The sequence below is a fragment of the Puntigrus tetrazona genome, chromosome 5 (assembly GCF_018831695.1).
Source record: "Puntigrus tetrazona isolate hp1 chromosome 5, ASM1883169v1, whole genome shotgun sequence".
NCBI lineage: Eukaryota > Metazoa > Chordata > Actinopteri > Cypriniformes > Cyprinidae > Puntigrus > Puntigrus tetrazona.
The window spans coordinates 24,343,326-24,366,469 of record NC_056703.1 but is presented as its reverse complement, the minus strand read 5'-3'; the positions used below and the strand labels follow the sequence as shown (position 1 = coordinate 24,366,469).

At 36.5% G+C, this 23,144-nt stretch overlaps 1 protein-coding gene across 12 annotated transcripts in view; it reads right to left on the bottom strand.

Moving 5' to 3' along the window:
* The window catches only part of mast4 (microtubule associated serine/threonine kinase family member 4), an 85,413-nt gene that overhangs the window by 40,533 nt on the left and 21,736 nt on the right, over positions 1–23,144 (bottom strand). For 10 of the 12 annotated variants that reach the window (XM_043239302.1, XM_043239303.1, XM_043239304.1 and 7 more), the window contains exons 3-4: positions 21,157–21,284; positions 2,201–2,232 (exon numbers count right to left, since the gene is read on the bottom strand). In XM_043239302.1, the coding sequence (XP_043095237.1) occupies positions 2,201–2,232; positions 21,157–21,284 (160 nt within the window). Of the gene's footprint in view, positions 1–2,200; positions 2,233–10,763; positions 10,924–21,156; positions 21,285–23,144 lie in introns of those variants that run through there. The other 2 variants (XM_043239312.1, XM_043239314.1) reach the window with 1 other exon arrangement.

Sequence of the window (23,144 nt, the reverse complement as noted above, 5' to 3'; positions counted from 1 at the left end):
ATCCACAAAAAAAACTGCGAAGCCATCCTAAGACCCCCAGTACTAGACACCCTCCACCACCATTCATCATTATTCATTCATTTCACTCTAAAGAGACAAAAATCTCACTAGATTAAAGTGCTTGGACAGAAAACAGATGTTGCATTATATTCAACTATATTATATAAAATTACATTTTATATAAAATGATATCCAATACAGTACATACATACATTCATTGACAAAAGTATTGGCACCAGCTAAAGGGATAACACCAAAAGGGATTTAAATGGATAGTTGACTAAAAATGTACTGTAAATAACCAAATGATTTAGTCAAGCCATCCTAAAGGTATATAACATTCTTCTTTCAGATGAATATAATCAAGTTAAAAAAAACGTCTTTACGAGTGAATGAGTGATGTGATTTATAGAATGCTGAGTGAACAATGTCACGATATGCTCCATAAAAGCCTGTGGGTTCTCCATCTTTGTTCAAAAGTATCTGAATGTTCACAGACAGAACAAATACAACATTCAGACGGAATGCATGGATTGACTGACTTAGATGATCGATTTGAAAGCTGTGTTTTAAAATGCAATGGATACACTATTAGCATGGGTTAGATATCTCTTGACCAAGTTCTCAAAGTGTGACAACAACAACAAGGTAAATTACCAGTAAGCCGTTTTTAACTTTTAAATGATTTCTTCTGGACATTAATGGGATTAAATGGAGACCGTTTCTCGTATTTTCATAAAGATCTCAGTTCTCACATATACCTCCCCTAGAGTTTCAGAAGAGATATTAATGTGGTCAAGTACCAGCTTTCAGTTTACAGCTCTATACACTTTATACAAGCCAACAGTTTCATTTATTTATCTATCTATATGTTCATATAAAAATTGTAAATGAACTTGTTATTTGAAAGGTCAGTAAAATATCATTTTGTCCTGTTACCCAAAACTACCTCATAGAAATCAGAAATCAACAGAGAGTGAAGGTTTTGTTAATAAATGCATAAAAAACAGGCAGTGAAGGTTTCATCACTATGCATCCTATAAAGAGATGCAAGTAAACTTAGGTTAAATTATAAAACCCTTCAAAGATAAAAAAAATTTAAATTCTGTCATCATGCTTTCAAGTCATTCCAAACATATATGACACCTATGAGGTCGAATATTTTCTACAGTTTACACAAAGATTGCAGGTTAATAATCATTCTAGGTTATATTATGAGCTCAATTTCAAGTAACGATAAAGCCCTACCATGTTGCAACATGTAGATGTCAGTTTACTGAGGGGCCAGTTCAGTAAAGTCAAAGATCTTAGATTTCAAATTTCTGGTTACTGCCAAAGATCGAGGCAGCTGTGTGATGACTTGGCCTACGCAAGAGATTGCCTGGAGGCCTGGAGTTCAACACGGAGTAAACAACACTCAGCGGCGTTTATAGGTATGCCATTACCACGTGTAATCATTATCAGTCTGCCATTTCTATTTCATATTATTTGTACGCACATGTGCAACTCCAAAAACAAACCAAAAATGAATGAAAATATCAGTGCAAGCCATGCTTTCTTTCGTGTGGATGTAAGGATAACAAAAGAACTGTTTACTCATCAACTTGCATAAAGAAGCTCGACATGGGTAGTAATTGGGAAAGTATTTTACATAAAACAGTGTTATTTTCTGAAATTTAGCTAACTAGGCATGTTTCACATCTTTGCCTCTCGAAATCTTCAAAGCAAAAAAAATAAAATAAATAAATAAATGATGATATGCTTATTTAAAAAAAAAAAAAAATGAATAATGAAATCAAGTAATTTGCTGGAAAAAAAGCTATAAGAATTTATTGCAGACATGATAAACAGATCTTGAGCTCGATCACAGATAATGTCCTATTTATTTTTCAATCGATTAAATGTAGACTATGTTTAATAAAAGCCCTACACTGCCTTAAAGGCAACATTTTCCAACATATTAATTTTAGAAAGATGCATATTCAATGTTTAAACAGCTGGATGATGACAAAATATACAATATATCCCACTGAACAGATCAGAAGTCTACTTTACAAGTTTATATATAATTCTTAGAAATTATAAAATAACAACTGTAATTAATTGAACCATTAGATTAAAGAAAAAAAATCTTAAATGTTATCCTGGTGATGCAGGTTTATGTTTTTAAATTGAAGACAATTAAAGTAGATTTACTCACAAACTTCCTCGTCTGGGAAGGCTGAGCTCTTTCTGTAAAAAAGGAAAAAGCACAAAAAAAGAACAACGTTCATGACTAAGTAGATTAAAACACACAAACACACCATTTATCATATTAAGAAACATTTCATGCTTGAAGGTGACGTGTGTAATAATTTGAATGTTAAAATCATAACTCCTTTTCAAGTTAGATATGCAACTCTGGCATCCTGACAGCCAATTAGCAGCCATCTTTGCTTAGTCATTTACCATCTACCAGGTGACCCAGATTTGAACGGTAACCCCAGTGGTGCTAGCGGTGACCTAGATTTCTTTCTCTAGATCCATTCAGTCCCAAAGACAACATGAATATTTAACCCTCAGCTCTGCCTGTTTGTGTTTGTAGGAGTAGTTCTGAATACACTACACTTTTCAAACATTTGGGGTCAGAAAGATAAATCTGGGGTTGTCTTATGCTGCATTTATTTGATCAAAAATAAAAAAAACAATGAAAGCAATTTTCAAGGGAACTCAAGAACACATGCATCATAATCATCTTTTTTTCATTAATAGAGCGCTTGTTTGAAACTGAAATCATCATCATAAATGTTACCTTTGATCAATTTAGTACATCACTGCTGATTAAATGTAACTGTATTCATTTATTTTAAAACTACAAAAACAACATCACTTATTCACTAACTTATCTACTCATAGCAGTGGATTTTCTATATGTTACAGTGGAACCAAAAATATGCATACACATAGCAGAAACTATAGAATTTAATAAGCCATTTTAGATTATTTTTCAGTTATACATAGTTATTAAAAAAAACAAGAGCAAAGCAATACCTTTATTAAAAAATGTTCCTAACGTAAATGTATTTAATAGATTGGTTTGGCTTGTGTAAACAGAAAATAAATAGAATACAGAGTCCTACATTCCCGTTTGAACATCTGTAGAAGATCCAGGTTCTGTTCCTCAATAAGCATGTGCAATTGACACAGAAGACCACAAGAGGGCATTTGAGCTGAAAAAACTATTCATACCATTTGATACCTTTTTATGTTCTGTTATATTATATATCTGTATGTGACCAGACCTGTATATGTTCTGCTATCTGTATGTGTGATTGTATATTTGAATGTGTGTGTGAGAAAAGAACCTATGGAAAAAGAATTTACAGTAGTTCCAGTCTCTCTCACACACACACACACACACACACACACACACACACACACACACACACACACACACACACACACACACACACACACACATTGAATAAACCCAGTAATCAGGTAACTTTCCTAAAGTGATTACAATTCGATTTTTTTGTACAGGTTGTCATTTATACTGTTTTTTCTTTTTAATTAACCATCTCATCCGTGTTGCTACATCATACTCATTAACAGAAAAATACATACGTCACGTGTTCAGCACGAAATGCACGTATTCCAGCAGGACTGGCGTTTCCAAAAACGGGATGTCACATTTCCAGCTGCAGCTGGTTCAGAACTTCTGATGTGCGACTGTGACTTCAAGCGCCACCGTACGGTGCTGCAACACCCCGAGAAACCGTAGCCTCACGCTACTCAAAAATAATGAATGAAAAGGAGCGCTGGAGCTGCTGCAGAGCACAGCAGGGAACAGCAGTAAAAATGGTGCGACTCTAGCAGGGTTTACCCATGAATTCAACGCTGGGCAGACTCACCCACGGCTCTACATGAATATATGCATTACTATTCACTTTCAAAGATATACTGGGAAAGATGCGTCTGTGGAAAGTCGGGAATGATTGAATTATATTTCCATTGTGTTTCAGTGGGATTCCTAAAAAAAAAAAAGTCATGGAGGATCACTGTGAGAACGTGGAAAATATCCATACTGCATAAGATGCATAAAGACTATGTACAACAGATAATAATTAACATGAATATCACAATGTTATAATAATAGTTTATTTTAATGCACTTTATTTCAACATTACATTTTTATTTTATTTAGTTTCTTATTCCCACTTGCTTGTTCAAAAATGCTAACATATTTTTTATCACAAGAACTGCTTTCTATTTTAGCATAACTGTATGTTACATATATGCCAACGATGGCAAAGCAATTATGTTTAAATTATTCTAATATGCCGATTTGTTACTTGGGAAAAATTATTTTAAACAAATGTAGAATATATTTAGTCACTTTCGGAATATACAGACATTGCTGAATAAAACTATTAATATCTTAAGAGGAGACCAAATATATCTCTTATATTTTTAGATACAGATGTAGATCATTCTTTGTCTTTTGACTATGAATAAATTAAATATGAGATGCAATATAAGGTCAAGGTGCCTTCAAACATAATGTTTCAGGTATTGACAGACAGACGACTTCAAACCATCCCTGGGCGTTTGGAGACATCTACCTTCACTAATTTCAATCACAGTAAGTTATTCTAATGCAGAATTCCAATCTAAAGTTGGAGAAGCAGCCCAGCAACGCTCTTATCTTACAAAAAAAACCCCCAAAAAACAGTAAAACATCTGTCTACCGTCTTAAACATCTCTGCATTTTTGCATGTCCAGACAACGACATGAAACTTCCTAACGTTCCAGCTACATCAAAGCTTTAGCGATACTGTTTTAAAGACCTTGCCATGATGGCATATTAATAATTCCCTTTGAATCTGCTGCATTTCTGCACCATTTCAAGATCAAAAGTGTGCCAGTGTGAAATGCTGACTTGTATCTGTAAGGGCTTCCCCTCTCGTTCTCCCAACGTTTTTTTTTTTTTCCTCCCCAAAAATGGAAAAGTTCAACCGGATCCACCATCTGTTATTTGCCAAAATAACAACAGTGCTGAGACTTCCCGTCAAGAGAAGAAATGTTCCCATTATGATAAAATGAATACTTTAACTGCAAAGACAAAGCAATCAGAGTGACTCACTCTTTACAATGGCATGGGAAATCTGAAACATTTCCTGCTTTAGACTCCTAAGTGTTTACTAAATGAATAATAAACTGCAAGTATTAAAGAGACAGAGACAAAGAACAAAAAAAATCTAGGAATCTACTCTGCCTCTTACAAAGCTGCATCATTTTTTTTTTCCATGTAACAAAATATTGTACAGAATTTTACTTTTTTTTCCATGCAATTAAAATGGATGAAAAATTACAAATTTTTATTATATTGTTTATATTAACTCAAACCTTCATATTATTATAATAAACATTAGCCTGTTTCTCAAACCTATTATATGGCTTTAGGTGACGTTGAATATGCCAGGAGTCATATGGGAAAAAAAAAAGACATTATATTTTATTTATTATTTTGCAAGCCACCTAACTAACTAAATCAATAATTAAAAATAAAAATAAAAAAATAAAAAATTGTATCAAATCCAGGTAATTTATTGTAGAAATATGATTATTTTGAATGTTCGTAAGTGTTATAGTGCCAGTTGTGGTCTGACCTCTATAAAACTTTGCATGTTTCTTTCATGTGCCACGTGTTCTTTCCCAGTTTTCGTTTAGAATTTATAGGCTTAATAGGGAATATTAGCCATGACCATTTTTAAATGACCACCCTATAGCTACCAAAAGGGGAAAAAGCAAGCCTAAAGCAGCCCAGGAGCAAACACAAAAGCAAAATAAGTTAGTTTAATTATCAATATTGACCAAAGGTCATCTATTCCAGGTCCCAGAAGGACAAAAAAATAAATATGTAAAAACTAGTGTATTTAAAGGGGTCATATGATGTTGCTAAAAAGATTATTTTGTGTATTTGGTGTGATGCAATGTGTTGAGCGCCACTGAGGTGGGGGAGTGCACATTGTTCTTCCAGTAAAAAGGAAGAACTCTGCATTCAGCTGGAGTTTGTATTGGTCAGACAGAAGGTCAGCGGTCAGGGTACAAGGGCTGGGAAGTGTTATGGAGGTCAATCCAGCTAATAATGTGGTCATGGCACCCTGAGATCCCTCAGGGACACAGACCAGTGTTTTCATCATCTGTAAAGGTCAGCTGATATGACAGGCTGAAGGAACGTGCCTAGTTTTCCTTCACACCATCATATCTGTTACCCTGCAGTATTCTGTCCTTTGTCTGAGCATTCTGATTCACTTTATCATTCTCTCTAGAAGACTTCAGAGAATGCAGTATAAAAAGGGCGAGTGTGACAACTGAGCCAAAAAGCTTGTTTCTTTTCATTAATGTTTTAGTGGCCAGTGTTTGGAGAGACTATTATGTCAGCACAGCCACACACACACACACACACACACACACCTTATATGATCTTTAACACCATCCTAAACCAACATCTTAAATTCTTCTGTTTAATTATTCATATAAATCCTAACGGTATTCATCTGCTCAACCTAAATCCATGAACAGCATTTAAAGTTTGTCTTAAACCTTCCCTTTTCATGTAAAAAAACAAACAAAAATAAAAACAAAAAAAAACTTTGGGTTGCATAAATCAATCAGAATTATTATCCACGCTTCAGATTAACTTTCTGTTTCCTTCCTCTAACCCATAAAAATGGTAATAATAATAATAATAATAACTTAATAACAACAACAACAATAATAATAATTCTAATAAATGCACACACAATTACAACAAAATCAGAACACACTAAACAGTTTTTCCAGCATAAAATAGTAATAAATAATTATATGTAATATACTAATATAAATACTTAATTCATCTGCACTGATATCTGATTTATCATAGAAGACAAATTTGTCCATTTGTCCAAAATGTACCTTTTTTACGTGTATCATTTTACCTTGACAAGCTTTTTCTGATTTGGAGCTCATTTGAAGTTCATTTAAAGTTTCCATTACTTGTTCTCTTTCGCCGGCACCTCTGAAGGTGAACTGCACCTCAGTATCACAATCTCATTTCAACATTTCCAACAAGTCCAGCTCTAATTATGTCAGTCAATCAGACCCACTTTTGCAATTTTTCTACTTATCTTATGAATGCTTTTTCAATCTCTCCTCAAAGTCCATCTTCGCCAACCTTCTGCAACGCCACATAAGGCTTTATCTCCATTTCTCCCCCCGATTTATGATTCTCCAACAGTCTAGGAAGCGTATGTGAAGAAGTGTGTATTTACTGGCCAAGAGTCAGACTCCGACTGCTAGATTAACACTGTGTCAACCGTGCAGATAGGCAGCACATGGCACGCAGCGCATACAAATTTAACTTAGATGTGCTGATAACTTCCAGAAGAGCTGAACACACACTGTGCTGGACTGGTGGGCTTTTGATGTTGCCATGAATATAGAAAGAACTCAAAATTACACAACATATCAGAACAAACATGCTGTTGTTGTAGTATTAGTATTTCAGTTAAATCCAGTATCGACTAAAATAAATAAATAAATAAATATATAAAGGTGTTTTCTGAAAGCACCACAAGGAAGATGCTTTACTTACCTTTAAGCACTATAGAATTCATAATGAATGAACAGCACACAGTGAAGACAGTTAACATGTGAATCATGCACATTAATAACGTGGAAAATGAGAATTGACTGATGCGGCCATATGGGCACAAACATCTCTCATTAGACATTATCAATCACGCTTATTGAATTCTGATACATCGTCATACATCACACACAGCAAGGAGCTCTCGTCTTTGTCAGCCTTTGTGAATGTGACTGAGATTTCTCACTGCACACATAAATCAAATCCGACAGCAAGTCATTCACAAAACAAACATTACATTAAGTGTACACAGAGCATGAAGTGATTTCTCCATAAAAATCTTTTAATTGGCTAGACCTTAAACACATTACTTAAAAAAACACAAAAAAAATATCCATATTCCTCAAGACTGCCACATAATTACATCCATGCAAAAAAAAAGCAATTACATGTACACATTTTTTTTTTCTTTTTCTATTGGATCAGTCAAATGTGAAGCGAAGCTTAATGCAACTAAACAAATGCAGGAAGATGACCCCATGAGACTTCCGAACGCAAGCATTCACTGCAACTGTAATTACAAAACTAATATAGCACCACTACTGTCTATTCATTCTAATTACCTGCCAGTATCTACCACCCATTTCAATATGTTCTGCTGACAACAATATCCTCAGTGGAACGAGCCGATCTTACGGGGATACAGCCTGAAAGACCCATGTTTATTTGCTAAACAATCGGTTTTAGTCTTTTTGAATTGCATTACTGAATCTAATGTCATAACAGGCAGAACATTTGGGCGGTGGCGAGAAAATTCTATCAGTGCTTTGGAAAGCGAAAGATCTTTTTATACGGCATGTTGTTTAAGAGACTGTAACATTTCAGTTTTACATTTTTCCTGACTAATTCCCTGATAAAAGGTGCATTTTATTTACACACAAAGCCTTTTAACCCTTTCTCTTTAATGCCGAAATGTTAGGCTTATTTTTATGAAACATTTTTAAAACTTCATTTGATCTTCCAGCACATTTTAATAATACTACTAAAGAATACCGTGATACTGTGATAATTTTGGTCACTGTAATTGTGATAAGAAATATTTATACCGTTTCAACTATAGAATGATGACAGAACTCAATAAATACAAATGGATGAATGAATAAATGACTGATATAAAATGAACAAACAATGGCATAAAAATGTTAAAATAGACAATGGCATAATTTTATCAAACAATAGCAAAAAAAAAAATGATAGAATGAATGTACAAAACTACAAATACTGAATTAAAAAGACTAGGAATGAACTAATGAATTAAAAAAAATACAAGAATTAAATTTACAAGAATGATCAGCTGAATAAAAATATATAAGAATGAGTGAATTGTAACATGCAAGAATAAAACTAAATGTAAAGTTCAATAATGAGTCGATTTAAAAATACAAGAACAAATTAATGTAAAAATATAATAATTAGTGAATTAATTAAATGCAAAAATGAACAAATTAATAGAAATTAATAGAGTAAGATTTCAGATTTAAATAAGAGTAAATAAAAAAACAAAAAAAAACAAAAAATGCATGAGCGAATGATCCAACTGGGTGGAAAGACCTTGCTCCATTGTTAGGCAAATAAAGATTATCATTTTAGGAATTCTGAGTTTACACAACTTTTTGGAGACAAATATGGAATCAGTGTGAACAAGCCTTTAGATTTAAACTCCATAATAATTACATTCAACTGAAAGCTCTCCCAAACACAATTAGGAGTGACGCTGTGTGTTTAGTGGGTCTCAGAACAATTGCCCTGCATGCTGCAGCTACCTTGAGGTAATTGACAAAGCAGCTAATTGTCTCAACCTTCTCACCGTCACCGACATCAACCTGTCTAAATTTAGCCGTGTAATACACTTGCTTTCTCTGCTCGAGTGACAATTACAACATTAACTCAATTCAGGAAGTTTCCTAACATAGACTCCATATCAAAAAATGTCCCAGTCCCCCCAGTCTCTGATTTATGAGCTCGTAGCCTGAAGCAATACAGAGTGTGAAACAGTGCACTGACATGCATTTGACTGACAAATGAAAACACTATGTCCCACACGAAATCATACAGCAGAACTTTTTGAATCTTGTCCTCGGGGCGAATGATCTTTTTGTTTTATCACCAGCTGTGGTGATGTCCACAGCACAGAGAATCTAGAAACAAGCGTCCTTCCCCATGCCTAGACAAAGAAAAGACTATAAGAGTCTCTTTAACGTCACCATCTCACAGAGAGAGATCAACCGCCGATCGATGGATGACAATTATAAAACAGTTACTCCAAAGATAATTCCTTGAAGAGATGGATCAAACAAAAAAAGGAAATTCCATTATCACTTATTCGCCCTCATGTTGTTCCAAACCTGTGTGACTTCATTCCATGTGTGGAACACAAAAGAACATATTTTGAGAAATGCTTTCTGTTTTTTTAACCTGCATTTTTTTTCTTTGTGTTCAGCAGAAAACCATATTGGTTTGGAATACATTAGCAGCAAAGCCATACAAAGCAACAATGAATACAAAAACGCTGAAACTTCTGTTATCGCCGATTGCACACAAAATAACACCAAGATGGAAAAGTCCAATTAATGGTTAAACTCCTCAGTAAAAAAGCTCTGAAATCTTAAATTCAATAGTCTAAACACGATATGAAAAAACAAAATAAATAAAATAATGCTAAAAACAGTGCCAAAATCTCACTATAAAGTGTTCTGTCAGAAACGTCATTGCCAAACTGTTTGTTTTATTACAATTACTAAAAACATAAATCAGCTTTCTTTTAAAAAAAAAAAAAAAAAAGACCATTTTCTTGTGTTTTACCAGTTTTGTAAAGTTGCTGATCTTGTTTAAAAAGAAACCGACAAGTTATAAACTAAGGTATAAACTAAGTGCAGAGACCCAGGAACCAGTGCCTATATTTGTACTTGGCAGTCTTTTCAGTGACAAAACACACATTTTCAGTGTTCCGGCGCAGCATTTGGATGTTTTAGCATGCGGAGACACAGACTCTATTCTGTAATTCATCCCACATCCAAGTGTTCACATAAAAGCTACAAAACAAGGAAGCGGCAAACACCCACGCCCCGCATTGCTCTAAATTCCCTACCTGTAGCCCGCGTCTCCTCAGAATGCTGGACTCATCCATAACGGAGAGGCAGAGCGCATACTCTCTCATTCGCACTCTCTCTGTGTGTGTGCGCGTCTCACGGCTACTTAGCCATACTGCACCGCGCTGCCTCCTCTCGCGCTCCCGCGATCCTACAGGCACGCTCCATCTGATCCAAGCAGCTGCTAAAGACTTACATCAGAACTTATCTGATTGGAGGGGGCCGGTCAGCTGACATGTCGCTGCTTCGCTCTCTTTGAACTTCAGGACAATGTGCGAGCATGTATACGTGTTTGAAGAGAAGAGAGGATGTGAGCATGTGAAAGAGATGGAGCTCGTGAACGCGTGTTTGATGGAAGAGAGAGAGAGAGATAGGGAATGCAGGAGGGGCGAGAGAGGAGTGGAGAGGTAGGGGGATGAACACCAGCAGCTTAAATTCAAGTATATGCCCCCAAATAGGCACATACTGTGGCACCTGGAGTGACCGCTTGCAGGGAAAGAGGAGACAGGAAATCCTGTTGTGCATTGTTTTGCCAGCACTAAACAATGCAGCTGGCATCCTGTGTGTGCGTCCACATTGTGTTAATGGCGTTAGAGACCTGATGTTGAGCGGTATTGAGTTCCTATTTGTCTTTCAACTGGAGCTGCAGATAAGGAGTCAGAAGTGAAGGTCAGAAGGCTTGGCGGTCATGGCCAGGGTGAGGTGGGCAGAAATAAGACTGAAGGGAAGCATAACGGGAGCATCCTGTAACGGCTAGTTTGCAAGCACTTCCTTCATTATGGAGATGAGCCATAGCTGACAGGAAGAAATTTCCTTCCCTTCCAGCATCAACAAACTTGAACAATAAAATCTTTTCCATCAGATTCTCATTCTCAAACCTGCTGCTGCCGAAACCTTGAAGACATGTCTTTGGTCATTCTGTTGTCTTTTCACATGTTTTTTTTCAGTGTTTATTCAAATTTTGGATACAAGAATACATAAATGCATTTAAAAGTGTTTTCATATAAGTGATTATCGGATGCTCATTTTCCACAAGACTGGATCTTAATGAAAAGTCTATTACATTTCTCAATCGTAGTGTGAAACAAAACTCCTTTTTCCAGTCAAAATCAGCCGTTTTCACCATGCTGTTCTAGACCTTGGTTGCTTTAAATGCTAATAAGCTCTGCTAACCCCTCCTTTCTCTTCCATGGAGTGACGAGCAGACTGTAAACTTCAGCTGCAAAAATTTGTTAACTAGCACATATAAGGAAAGCCGACTTAAACGGATTCATTAAATAAACCTTATACTCACTTCTGCGTATGACGATAGATCATGAATGATTCATGCGAACGGAGGCGTTTATGCAGATTAGGGAACAGGGCAAATCTTTCAGAAACGAAAGTAACGTTAATCCTCAACAAAACACCTCAAACACCTAATCATAGACGTCTTACCCTGCACCAGTGTCAAACAATGACATTGACAGCTTACTAGGGCAGGTCTAAGGTAAGACAGTCTTGCCAATCAACTATCGTGGGAGGGGCCTGTGAAGAACTAATTCATTTTTCAGAACAGCCTGATTTGAGAAAGGGGACATAAAAGGAACTGGTATGGCTTAATATAACGTAAATTTTAGTGAAGTAAATTAGTCCTTTACTGAAATATGTAGAAGAAAACCCCTGAATGGTTTAAATGTTATTAAAAAGAATTCACAGCTTTATACATGTTTTGGACTGTGGGGGGCACCATTATTCTGATGACATGAAATTAAAACACTTACTAAGTGTTAATTTTTATGCTCCCACTGGTGCTGCCCCTGTATCTGACACTGTAACAATACAAAGCTGATTGACAACTGCCAAACTTATCCTTCAAAACTATATTAAAGCAATTTTCCCCAACCAGTCCCTTTTGAAAATATGTTGTTTTCTACATCCTATTCTCAGCAGCTGCATGCTAAAATGGGCAGTTATAATTGGACTGCTGTTACACAATTTCTAGTAGTCGGGACAAGTAGCAGTTTATTTGGCAAACACATCTGTGTTAACAATGAGCAATGTCAAAAAACAAACAGCCACTGGATCATTTAATAGGGTACTCAACAAGGTATGTTTGTTTGTGGCACTGCGTAGAAACTAGACCCCATATGGATAAGAAGAATTCCATTCCAATATAGCTTTGGTCATTTATAGCTATAGCAACAAAACAATGGCTAACTCTAGTCCACTTAGCATCTTATTTTAATGTTAACAGTAAAAAGTCCAGCTGTAACATAGCTAAACTTTCATTTGGTAAAGCCAAGGTCCATTGCGCGCACCATTTTGTACAACCAACAATCCAGCTACAATGTTTCATCAATTGTAAGCTGGTATATGACCTGGATTGTCCCAGTAAAGATGTCCTCCAAAAACGAATCAGCCCCAGAACCAGCTATCTTTCGAAAGTCAATATAGTGTGATTTCATGGGCAGCTGTAGTGGTATTTTTAAAGCATCCATTCGGCAATCTTTTTTTTTGTCCTGGAGTGATATACAGTGGTGCAGGCTTATTAACATGTAAAGATAAAAATTTAAGCGACGACCATCATGCCAATCCCAGCCGTCAATTTCACAGTCTGCTGTGTGTGTTTTTTTTTTTTTCTTGCTCACCCCTTCTCACACATTCTCTCACCTTCCCACAGACTCACACTCTCTCGCTCCAACATACTCACAAACCCTCAGTCTTTCTCACTCATTCATTTCAATTCACCATGACTGCCGTGTGAATATTAAGTGGGTTCCCCCCAGTTCTCCTTGTTTCTCCAGCGAAGCTTGAACGAAGCCAGTTACGGAGCAGCACAAAAGAGACTGACAGTTACCTGCAGAATACGTACAAAAATGATTTTAGGTCAAACATGTAAAAATGTAATAAACTCTGCTTCGTCAGCTCATCTACCAGTGTTTACCTACAGGAGAACTGAGTTCATGAGAGCACGATAAGCAGCATAATCTGACATTGTTTTTTTTTTTTTTTATTCCTTCAAACTGAGGCAAAGAACTTGGATTAAAATGTGTCTCTTCTCTGTAGAGGAACAATTTTGGAAGATTATCCTGTGAGAATTAGTCCCGATTCAGCAGGTGCAGTGAATGGTAGGAGAAGGGAACAATTACAACATTCCCTTTTAAAGTTACTTGTTATTTCTTGGTTTTGGGTATGCTCCCTGTGGCGAGGTATGAATGCAAACACTGAACTTCCTCAAGTGTATTCAAGGAAATGGTTTTCAACAACAAAGCTTTTTAACCCATGCAGGAACTGAAAACATAATTGGCTGGAAACCACTTCATTGACAAAAGCGAAAACTCACACCATCACCCTTACTTCCTGTAAAACTGCAGGAAACGCATTCAGTGAGGAATAAAGTTGAGTCATCCTCTGGTAAATTACGGCAAACAAACTGCATGGAAAGTACAACAACATCCTTGTCAGATTTGGAATATAATTGGATCCTATAGCGTTCATGTGGCCAGAGAAGAGCAACAAACTCAGATTTCAAATTATGTGAATTTTTAAAGCACCTTTGACAGCCAAATACAACTATGATCATTAACATCCTTTGGATCAAATCCATTCTTCTTTACTGAAAGCAAATCAAAATTAGCCATGTATTCGGACTAAATGAATACCATAGCTGAGCTGCTACCTTTGAAATGAATGGGAATGCTAATAGAGCGCCCCTCTCAAGATGTACGCTTCATTAGAAACTCTATAGATGTGATAGATCAGGTTATTCCAGGTTATAACAGCTTGATAGGAAGTTCCAGGACTAACAAAGAATGTTTTGTACATAAATTGCATTGTGCGTCCTTTCTGATACTGGTAAAGATGAATATGGGGATGGGGATAGGGAACAAGGGAAATGGGCATTGCAGGGTCATGCTGAGGTCATCCCAGGTGAAGAAAGAGGTTTTGGCCAGCGATCATGACAGGACGTGAGAGACCTCTTTGTTCTCATTGGGTGGGAGACTTGAGAGGCTTCCATATGAAAGTCTAAAGAGTCTAAAGGAAATGGAGAGATAGAGAAAGAAACGTAAAGTGGAAAGGGGCTTCAGAGGTGAGGGCAGAGGGGCCTGTGGTGAAGGTTGATTGAGTGACCTGTGAGGTCAGGCTTCGTTCTAGCCCATCTCAGTCTGTCAGGATATGAGCCAGAGGCCTGCAGAGACCAAACACACACACACACACACGCACACACACAATGATGCTTCACAGAACTGAAACCATTCCAGTCACAGTCCGTCCCACCAGACCTGATAACAGCACGCTTTTACTGACACATCAAACATCAAGGGCAAACTTGACGGCCACCACAAAGTACCTGCAGTACGAGTCTCACATCAGATCACATAATAACATCATCCAATAGAATCACATTATTAAATATCATATTATATGATTGGATCAAATCAAGATGTTACAATTAAAACCCTTGACCTGGCATTATGACATTCAAGCAACACTGCCACTAATACTGTCACTGTTTCCAAAAACCGTCCCATTAGATTAGATTCAAGCTTTAGAATATTATCCTTTTATTACTATTATTACTATTATTATTATTATTATTATTTTTCAATACCTGCCAGCCCTAGATATAAGTGGGTAAATCTGCACTTAGCTATATCATTTTTATGGCTTGTGTTCTAATTATATCTCACCCATCTTGTAACACTTTGAAGGTTGGAAAATATGACAAACAATGTCGTATTTTACCTGATGGTTAATGCAGTGATATTTCAACACAAAACTATTTCAAAATGGAACGGGCCAGTGAGTCAGGGGTTCAATATCCCAACTGCTCCCACTTCATCAGGAAGACAGTTCCCATTTAACTGCCGTCTCCCTGTGTACACACTGACATGCAGCATGTCTGTAATTCAATTCCGGTTTACTAAACGAGGCTTTCACCTCTCATAACCCTCCTGAGATGATTTTGAAAGTCAAGGAAAAAAAATGGACATCTGTACCGCTGCAAAATGCGACAAGAAAGGACAGCATCTCTTAGAGTGTCCTACTTAAAACATTGAACTTTGAAGCACAAAATAGTAAATGGCTTCATGGTTTTTCCGTGCTAAATGCTGATGTATCCAGAGAGTTTGGTTAAACGCTTGTGTAAACAGATTTTCAATAATAATTTTTTTTTAAATCAATAAAAAAAATAAACATTTTGATCATTTTAAATAGACCAAAATACCAACTAGTACGTCTGCCAATAAAAAAGCAGCATCAAAGAAGCAAACATAAAACCTGAAAGGCTGTTGGTTTGAGTGACGTTATTCTTCTAGCCCCGCGGTTCCTGCTCAGAAAACAAGCTAAGACAAAAGACTCTTATCAGTAAAGGACATCACTGGCCAAAATAATGAAGAGGGTCTCAGGGCCACAAAGCCTCAACATCAGGATTATGATGTCTTATCTCCATATCTGGCCAGGAGGAGTTGTATTGATTTCCTGTCAGAGTTAATCATGCTCAGGACAGATGAGATGCCATGACAGACGCAGGTTACAACTTCACACTGATCTAAGATCAGATTTTTGGCTTTCTTAAAGTGGATCAGGCTTAGATTTGTTTGGCTCAACGGGTCCACAATCAGCTTGAAAACACAAGGGCTTCATGGTGCACCGTGACGAGCCGTAATGCTCGCTGAAGGGAGAAATAGATTGAGGTGGAGGAGAGGACAAACCCACATGAATTCAGGACTTTGCACTATACTATTACAAACACAAAAACAATAGAAGGGTTTGACTTAACTACACAGATGGCGAAGTGCTGGCTATGTCTCAGCAAACGTCCACTATGACAAGTTTCTCTTGGATTCAAGCCAAGCAATAAAAGACCTCAAGCTATATAACATCATCAAAGCAAAATATGCAATAAACATATCTGTGTGAAATGTGTAAGACAACTGTAGAAATTTCTGGTCTGGTCCATGATCACGGTAATTTCTGAATGTGAAAAAATGTATTATCCTATAAACACAATTCAAATTTTACTCATATTAAATGAATCACTGTTTGCATAAAATTGCATAAAAATTTAGTTCTACAGTATTAACAAACGCTGTAGTCTCTATGGTGTTTTGCTTCAAATTATTGTTAACATCGCAAATTATTATATTACACTTCTGTGCTTACAATGTATTATATTCATATACAAATTACATAATATATTTTTTTTATCCAAACATCTCCATATAACTGATTTGGGAACTGATGAAAATGTTCTCTGAAGGGACCTTTAACTCTGGTGACTCACTGTCATAACTAATAAACAATCCCTTTGTAGTCGTCATTTGCATTCTACCCTGTGCGACTACCACTGGAGCCTAATGAAAATCACAATAGCCCTAAGCGGACCTGCCAAAAGAGCACAGAGTCAATACAAAATCTTTCTAATAAATTGCATAATTCATCAGTTTCAGATATGACAGTCTTAGGTCTGCTGGGACGATTTGATTTATAGAGCACAAATCCCATAGTAACAGAAACTGAGGAGAAAAAGGTGGTGGTCATATCTGAAAAGCTCTCCTAGCAGTTAGAACACAGATTTATATATTCAGACTCAGGTGGAAGGAAAAATATGCAAGCAAGCAAATAAATAAATGTTTCTTGCTTGGAAAGTCACCATTCACGCTCGATGTATAGGAAAGAGCAGACTTCAACATTTGTTCGTTATGTAACTTTTTTTGTATATTCCACATATACGAAAAAAAATTCATAGTTTGCATGAAAAAAAAAGATAATTTGTGACGTCATATGGTTTGATTGTTTTCCAGTTACACCCATAACATAAATGCGTCAACCATTAGAGATTTTGTTATATTAATTACACCACGATTTACAGATTAACACATAACAGAAAACTATATCCTGCTTTGCAAACAGATGGGCTCTTCCAGTGAATGTAATAGGACTGATTTAATTTCAACACGTCACACCATGTCTCACATGTCCAGGGTAAATACTGCATGACTAAGATTGTTTTCAGTTCCTATACAATGCCGCAACCCGACACACTAATATAGTATGCACTACTAGAACTGTATGTTCATCCAAACATATTAATAATGTATAAATAACTGACTATATTAAAGCTTTTTTAACTCAAGAGTTAATAACTAAAAGTGAGCTAAATTACACACTCTCTGTGGAGGGTCAGGAAGCGTTCAGATTTGAGAAAAATACCTTAATTTGTGTTCCAAAGATGAACTAGGCATTAGGGGGTTGTAATGACTTTAGTAATTAATGACAGAACTTTCCCTTTAGCAGGTCCTTGGACAACTGTCAGGTGTTACAGTACTTCCTGTTAATATAATGTACACCTGCAACACCACAATGTCTCTAGGCAAACATATTTTCGCTTAAGCACAATCCATTTTTTATTGTTTAACTGTTTCTTCTTAAAGTTCCTGTAAAGAACTCGATAAAACGCAGAAACACTGTAAATACAAAATCCCCTCGATAAAACTGAGATGCCTACCACGATCACAGAAGAAAAAAAAAAAACAACAACAGCAGCAACAAAAATCACATTTTATCTAATCCCAACTGACTCCAACAACACATACAGTTTACAAATTTCTTGAATATCCAAACAGACCAAAGCAAAACCCCATATACCCTTCACATGAGGTTTACAAAGGGAAAACAGATAAGCTCCCTCTGTGTGTGAGGAATATCTTTCCAAGGTCACATGTGAACCGTCGGCCTACTCCACAGGCACTCGTTTTCACTAAACAGCGTTAACATTCCCAAGACATACTCCTTCCCTTTGTATTTGCAGGAGGGGGAACATCCAAAAAGATAGCGCAGGCATGGCGCAGGGGAAAAGGCCATTAGCAATTCAATGGGAGTAAACGCAAACCGGGAAGGCCCCGCCATCATTGATTTTCAGGGAGGCCGATTTAGAAGTAGGGTCATGTAAAAGGCCTGATAAAGGCGAAGCAGCTGAGATGATACCAAACACATAGAGAGAGATAGATAGATAGGGAGAAAGATGGAGAGAGAGATAGATAGATAGATGTAGAGAAAGATAGAGAGATAGATAGAAGAGAGAGAAGGATGATTCTATTAACATTTCTTTTGTGTAAAGCAACACCACAGACAAAAAAAATCAAAGGAAATTTTGACTAAATCATTAACCTAAAACATTTATGAATACTTCAATATCAATTAATATTATCTCTCTCTTTATAAACTATTTAAATGTTGAAATTTATGATGAATTTTTAGTCTGGGTATGGGAAAGAGGTAAAACAAAGAATGGCCTGACCTTCATTCTCTCAACATTACACATTTATATATTTAACAGAAACTTTTATCCAAAGCAATAACTGAGGATCACTTTTTTTTTTTACTTAAAAGCAGTAATTCACTCAAAACTGAAAATTACTGCATATTTTACTCACCTCCAAGCTTTTTTTTTTTTATTTATCCTGGCTTCCTAGCTTGGTAATGCTGGTGGATGGTAGCCATGATTTTGAAGCTCCGTAAATCAGATATATCCTGCATCGTAAAAACTAACCTTTACACCTCCAGGGAGGTTATCACGTGTCATCTGAAGCAGATTGATGGGTTTTGTAAAAAATACATATACACACACATATATACATATACACATACACACACATACATACACACACACACACACACACACACACACACACACACAGACATATAAACACATACATATTCGCACACAGACACACACACACACACTTATATATCTGACTTCCGGCAACAGCCATATGACCTCTGACATAACTTATGATGTAAACTTTGTTATTTATTTAATCAGAGATCAGCCAAGAAGCCAGAACTCTACGAAGTGAATAAAACAACTGACTCATTTAGTAACATTGTGATCCATTAAACTCTTTTTGATGGAGTTAATAAATCACATTGGAGAATCATTTCAGCCTGAAAGCTAACAGTCCGGAGCCCATTTCTACAGCACTGTGCTATAACTGGAGTACTTTAGTTTTCTGTCCACACTAGAGACATGAAGTCATTGTGAGTCATTCACTGAAGACACACAAGAAGCAACCAAAAGACCAAAAGTAATTAGAAGCATTTGTTCCAATATTATTCGTTTGTTTCTTTAAGTATTCTTTTTATTTTAACAGAACTGGTTTTGAATAAAATCAAATGAACCCTCAGCAGCACATCTATTACAGGAAACCAGTGGTATGATTTTAACTGGTTATTTAAGCTGGTCAAAGGTTGTTTATTTCAGCAGGGAAGAGGGAGAGAGACACAGGAGGCCACAGCGAAAGCAGATCGGATACGGCAGCTAAGTAAATGACATTCTGTTTGTTGCAGCATTGACCCTGCTCTCTGTGGTCATTAATTTCAATCAGGAGCCCAACATGGAACCTGGACCTCTGTTTGCCACGGCTCAGGAGAGGCAAATAAAACAGGAGATCATCCCAGCATCCAGCTTAACACAAAAACAATGCTTCAAAAACTCCTCTAATCGTAAAGATATAGTTATGAGATTAGTGGGGGTTTTTTCCTACCGTTAACAATGCTGATAGACTATAAAATCTAATGCACATAAAAACTTATTGGTATTATAATTTAAATTATAAAACATAATTGGTATTAAGTAACCTCACACTTAGGTCACACAATTTAGGTCACACTTTATATAAGGTTATAATAAGCATGTACAAAAAAATAAGTACAATGTAATTAACATGCACAGAACACACTAAAAGCTCTATCGTGCCTGCTTGATACACATGAACAAACCTTACTGTTTTATATGCATTAAACAAAGCTTTTAGTATCATGGAGACCATGGATGGACAAAAATAACAAAAACATTTTAAAAATATCTTTGTGGTCCGACGATGAACAGGAATTGGAATTACATGCAAGTGAGCAAACCACGACAGAATTGCAATTTTTGGGTGAACAATGCAGTCAAGTGAAACCAACAAAAGATACTTTAGAGTTTTACTTATCCAGACTACTTCTCCAACTTGATACAATCCTGTATACAAGGCCAGAGAAATCCACCCACCCCACAGAAAAATCTGTAAAATTATGATTTTAACTGCGATTAAGTTTTATATGTTTATTATCAGGCTAATATTTTACTTGCGCATATTTCGGTTAGTCAATCAATCACTCTCATTACCAAGACTTTGTTCTAATTTTAAGCCAAAAGCGTGATTCTTTTTGTTTTGCTTCTTTGACAAAAGACCAAAATGTTTCCAAATGCAAAATGCACTAAAATTAAAAGGGTTTCTCATCACAGTGGAGTCCACCAGAACATGCCAAAATATGGTCTATAAGTGATAGAGCAGTGCTCCCTAGTGTTCGACTGGGGAATCTAACACAATATCAGGTTAAACATTTTTGTGGTATACTGACCAGGCTGGCTGTGAGAGAGGGTGCGGATTTGCCAAGGGTCTGTGAGCGCATGCGCACCAGGTTAGTGGTCTCTGAGCCTGTAGATGACCATGTCTGCTGGGCTGAGGCGTATGGCAGCAGGTACTTCCCTGGAAACATCAAAACAAAGAGAAACCACATCTTATTTCTTACATGTAAATATTACACCACATCTGGAACTGTGGTAGCATACTAAAACTAAAACTTAATAGTTAATGTGTTAACTAATCTAATCTGTTCAGACAAGATCGAAGAGGATTCTAGGGGTGCCTCACTGTTTCACAGCCAATGACTCACTGATGCAACATTACAGACAAGTCATAAACATATGGCATTCAACATGACCCAAATTAATCATTTCTGTATAGCAGGCAGAAAAAGCATTTGGACACGCTGTTCACACAACGGTTTTAAGCTCCACTGTGCTGCTTCGCCATTGTTTTTCTATGTAAACGATATGCTACACATGTTTGACTGTTGCACTGGCATGGCGTACCTTTTGCAGCATCTCATGCATGAAACAACGTTCTAAAAATGCAGAGCTTAAAATTACAATAAGCTCACTATTCTGCATGTCGCATTGTTCCATCACCATGCTGTTTGAAACAATGTCTACGCAGACAAACTTCTATGCAATCGTGTGAAACATCTTTCCATATGTTCTATTAGAGATACAGTACAGTATATGACGACACTGAAGTCGAACCGAATGGTTTCGCTAAATTAGGCACTCATTTATTGGTTTTAGAAAACGTTATAACACTAGCAACAACATGCCACTCGGGGCCTTGGGGGCACCTGACACATAATCGCTTCAAAATAATCCGAATTTTTTTACTCCACAAATTTAAATGTATACACAGAATTCAAATGAAAACAAACCACCAGTTTCCAGACATGCACATACTGCCCAGTGGGGCATCTGACCCTATTTTACCCTACCGATCAAAATAAGGAAACTTATTGGGAACATTTGTCAAATATTAGTTTATAATATTCAGAATGAATGAGATGAACTACTCCTGCAATAACTCTGCGAGGACACTAGCATGAGCTTCACATATACACTAAAAAAGAAAGAAGCTCTGATAGACCAACATTTCGCTCCTATTGAAACACAGCCACAGCATATTACAGCACTGTGGACGGCCTCTTCATCTTGGCTGATCCTTTTTCCAGCCCCCCGTCGATCTGTTCAGAATTTTGATTGATAATATAATATACCTTAATAACACTGAGCTGCCATACCAAACGTAATTTGTTGGCTGAGAAGTCATGTCAGACTAAATTAAATCTGTTAGAATTAAATTATATACAGTTTAATATGATGCATTTACGCTTTTGTGATCTTATATTTCGAGATTTGTTTTCACGGTGCATTAGGTGCCGTGTACAACTGTGGCTCGTTATTTTAAATGGCTTCGTGAAGCCTATATTTGATGCGTTATTTCCAAATAACTGCTTGTATAAAGTAGCAAATAATGCGTCACTGTAGCAAGGAGATGAAATACTAGTAAAAGGAGTACGATTTAACATTTTCTGGGCAAAATGTGAAATGGTGCTTGTCCGTGCGAAGCAAGATAAAACTGCAGGGGTTGCAAGGCCATGACAAACGCATCACCATAATGTTCATTTTAATTAGTTTGAGTCAAGACAATACAACAGATGATTATCACAAATACAAAATGCAATCAAAGGTAGTAAATGGAACTTCTCCATGTGATTAAAATGAATTTATTTGTAGATGCGTATCTGTCCTGCTCTTCAGTATGTTTAGTTTTTCAAGTGTCCTTCAGGATTAAGTGGTTTTCTAACGCCCTTTACATATGAAAAGGCGGCTGTTTGTCCTTTCATACTAAAAAGTACAATCTTTTTCCTGGCAGCTATCGAAAGCTCACTGCCGTTAGGTTTCTAGTAATAAAAATGGAAAAAATAATAGTGTTTTGAAGTACATAGACTAGAAAACTGAA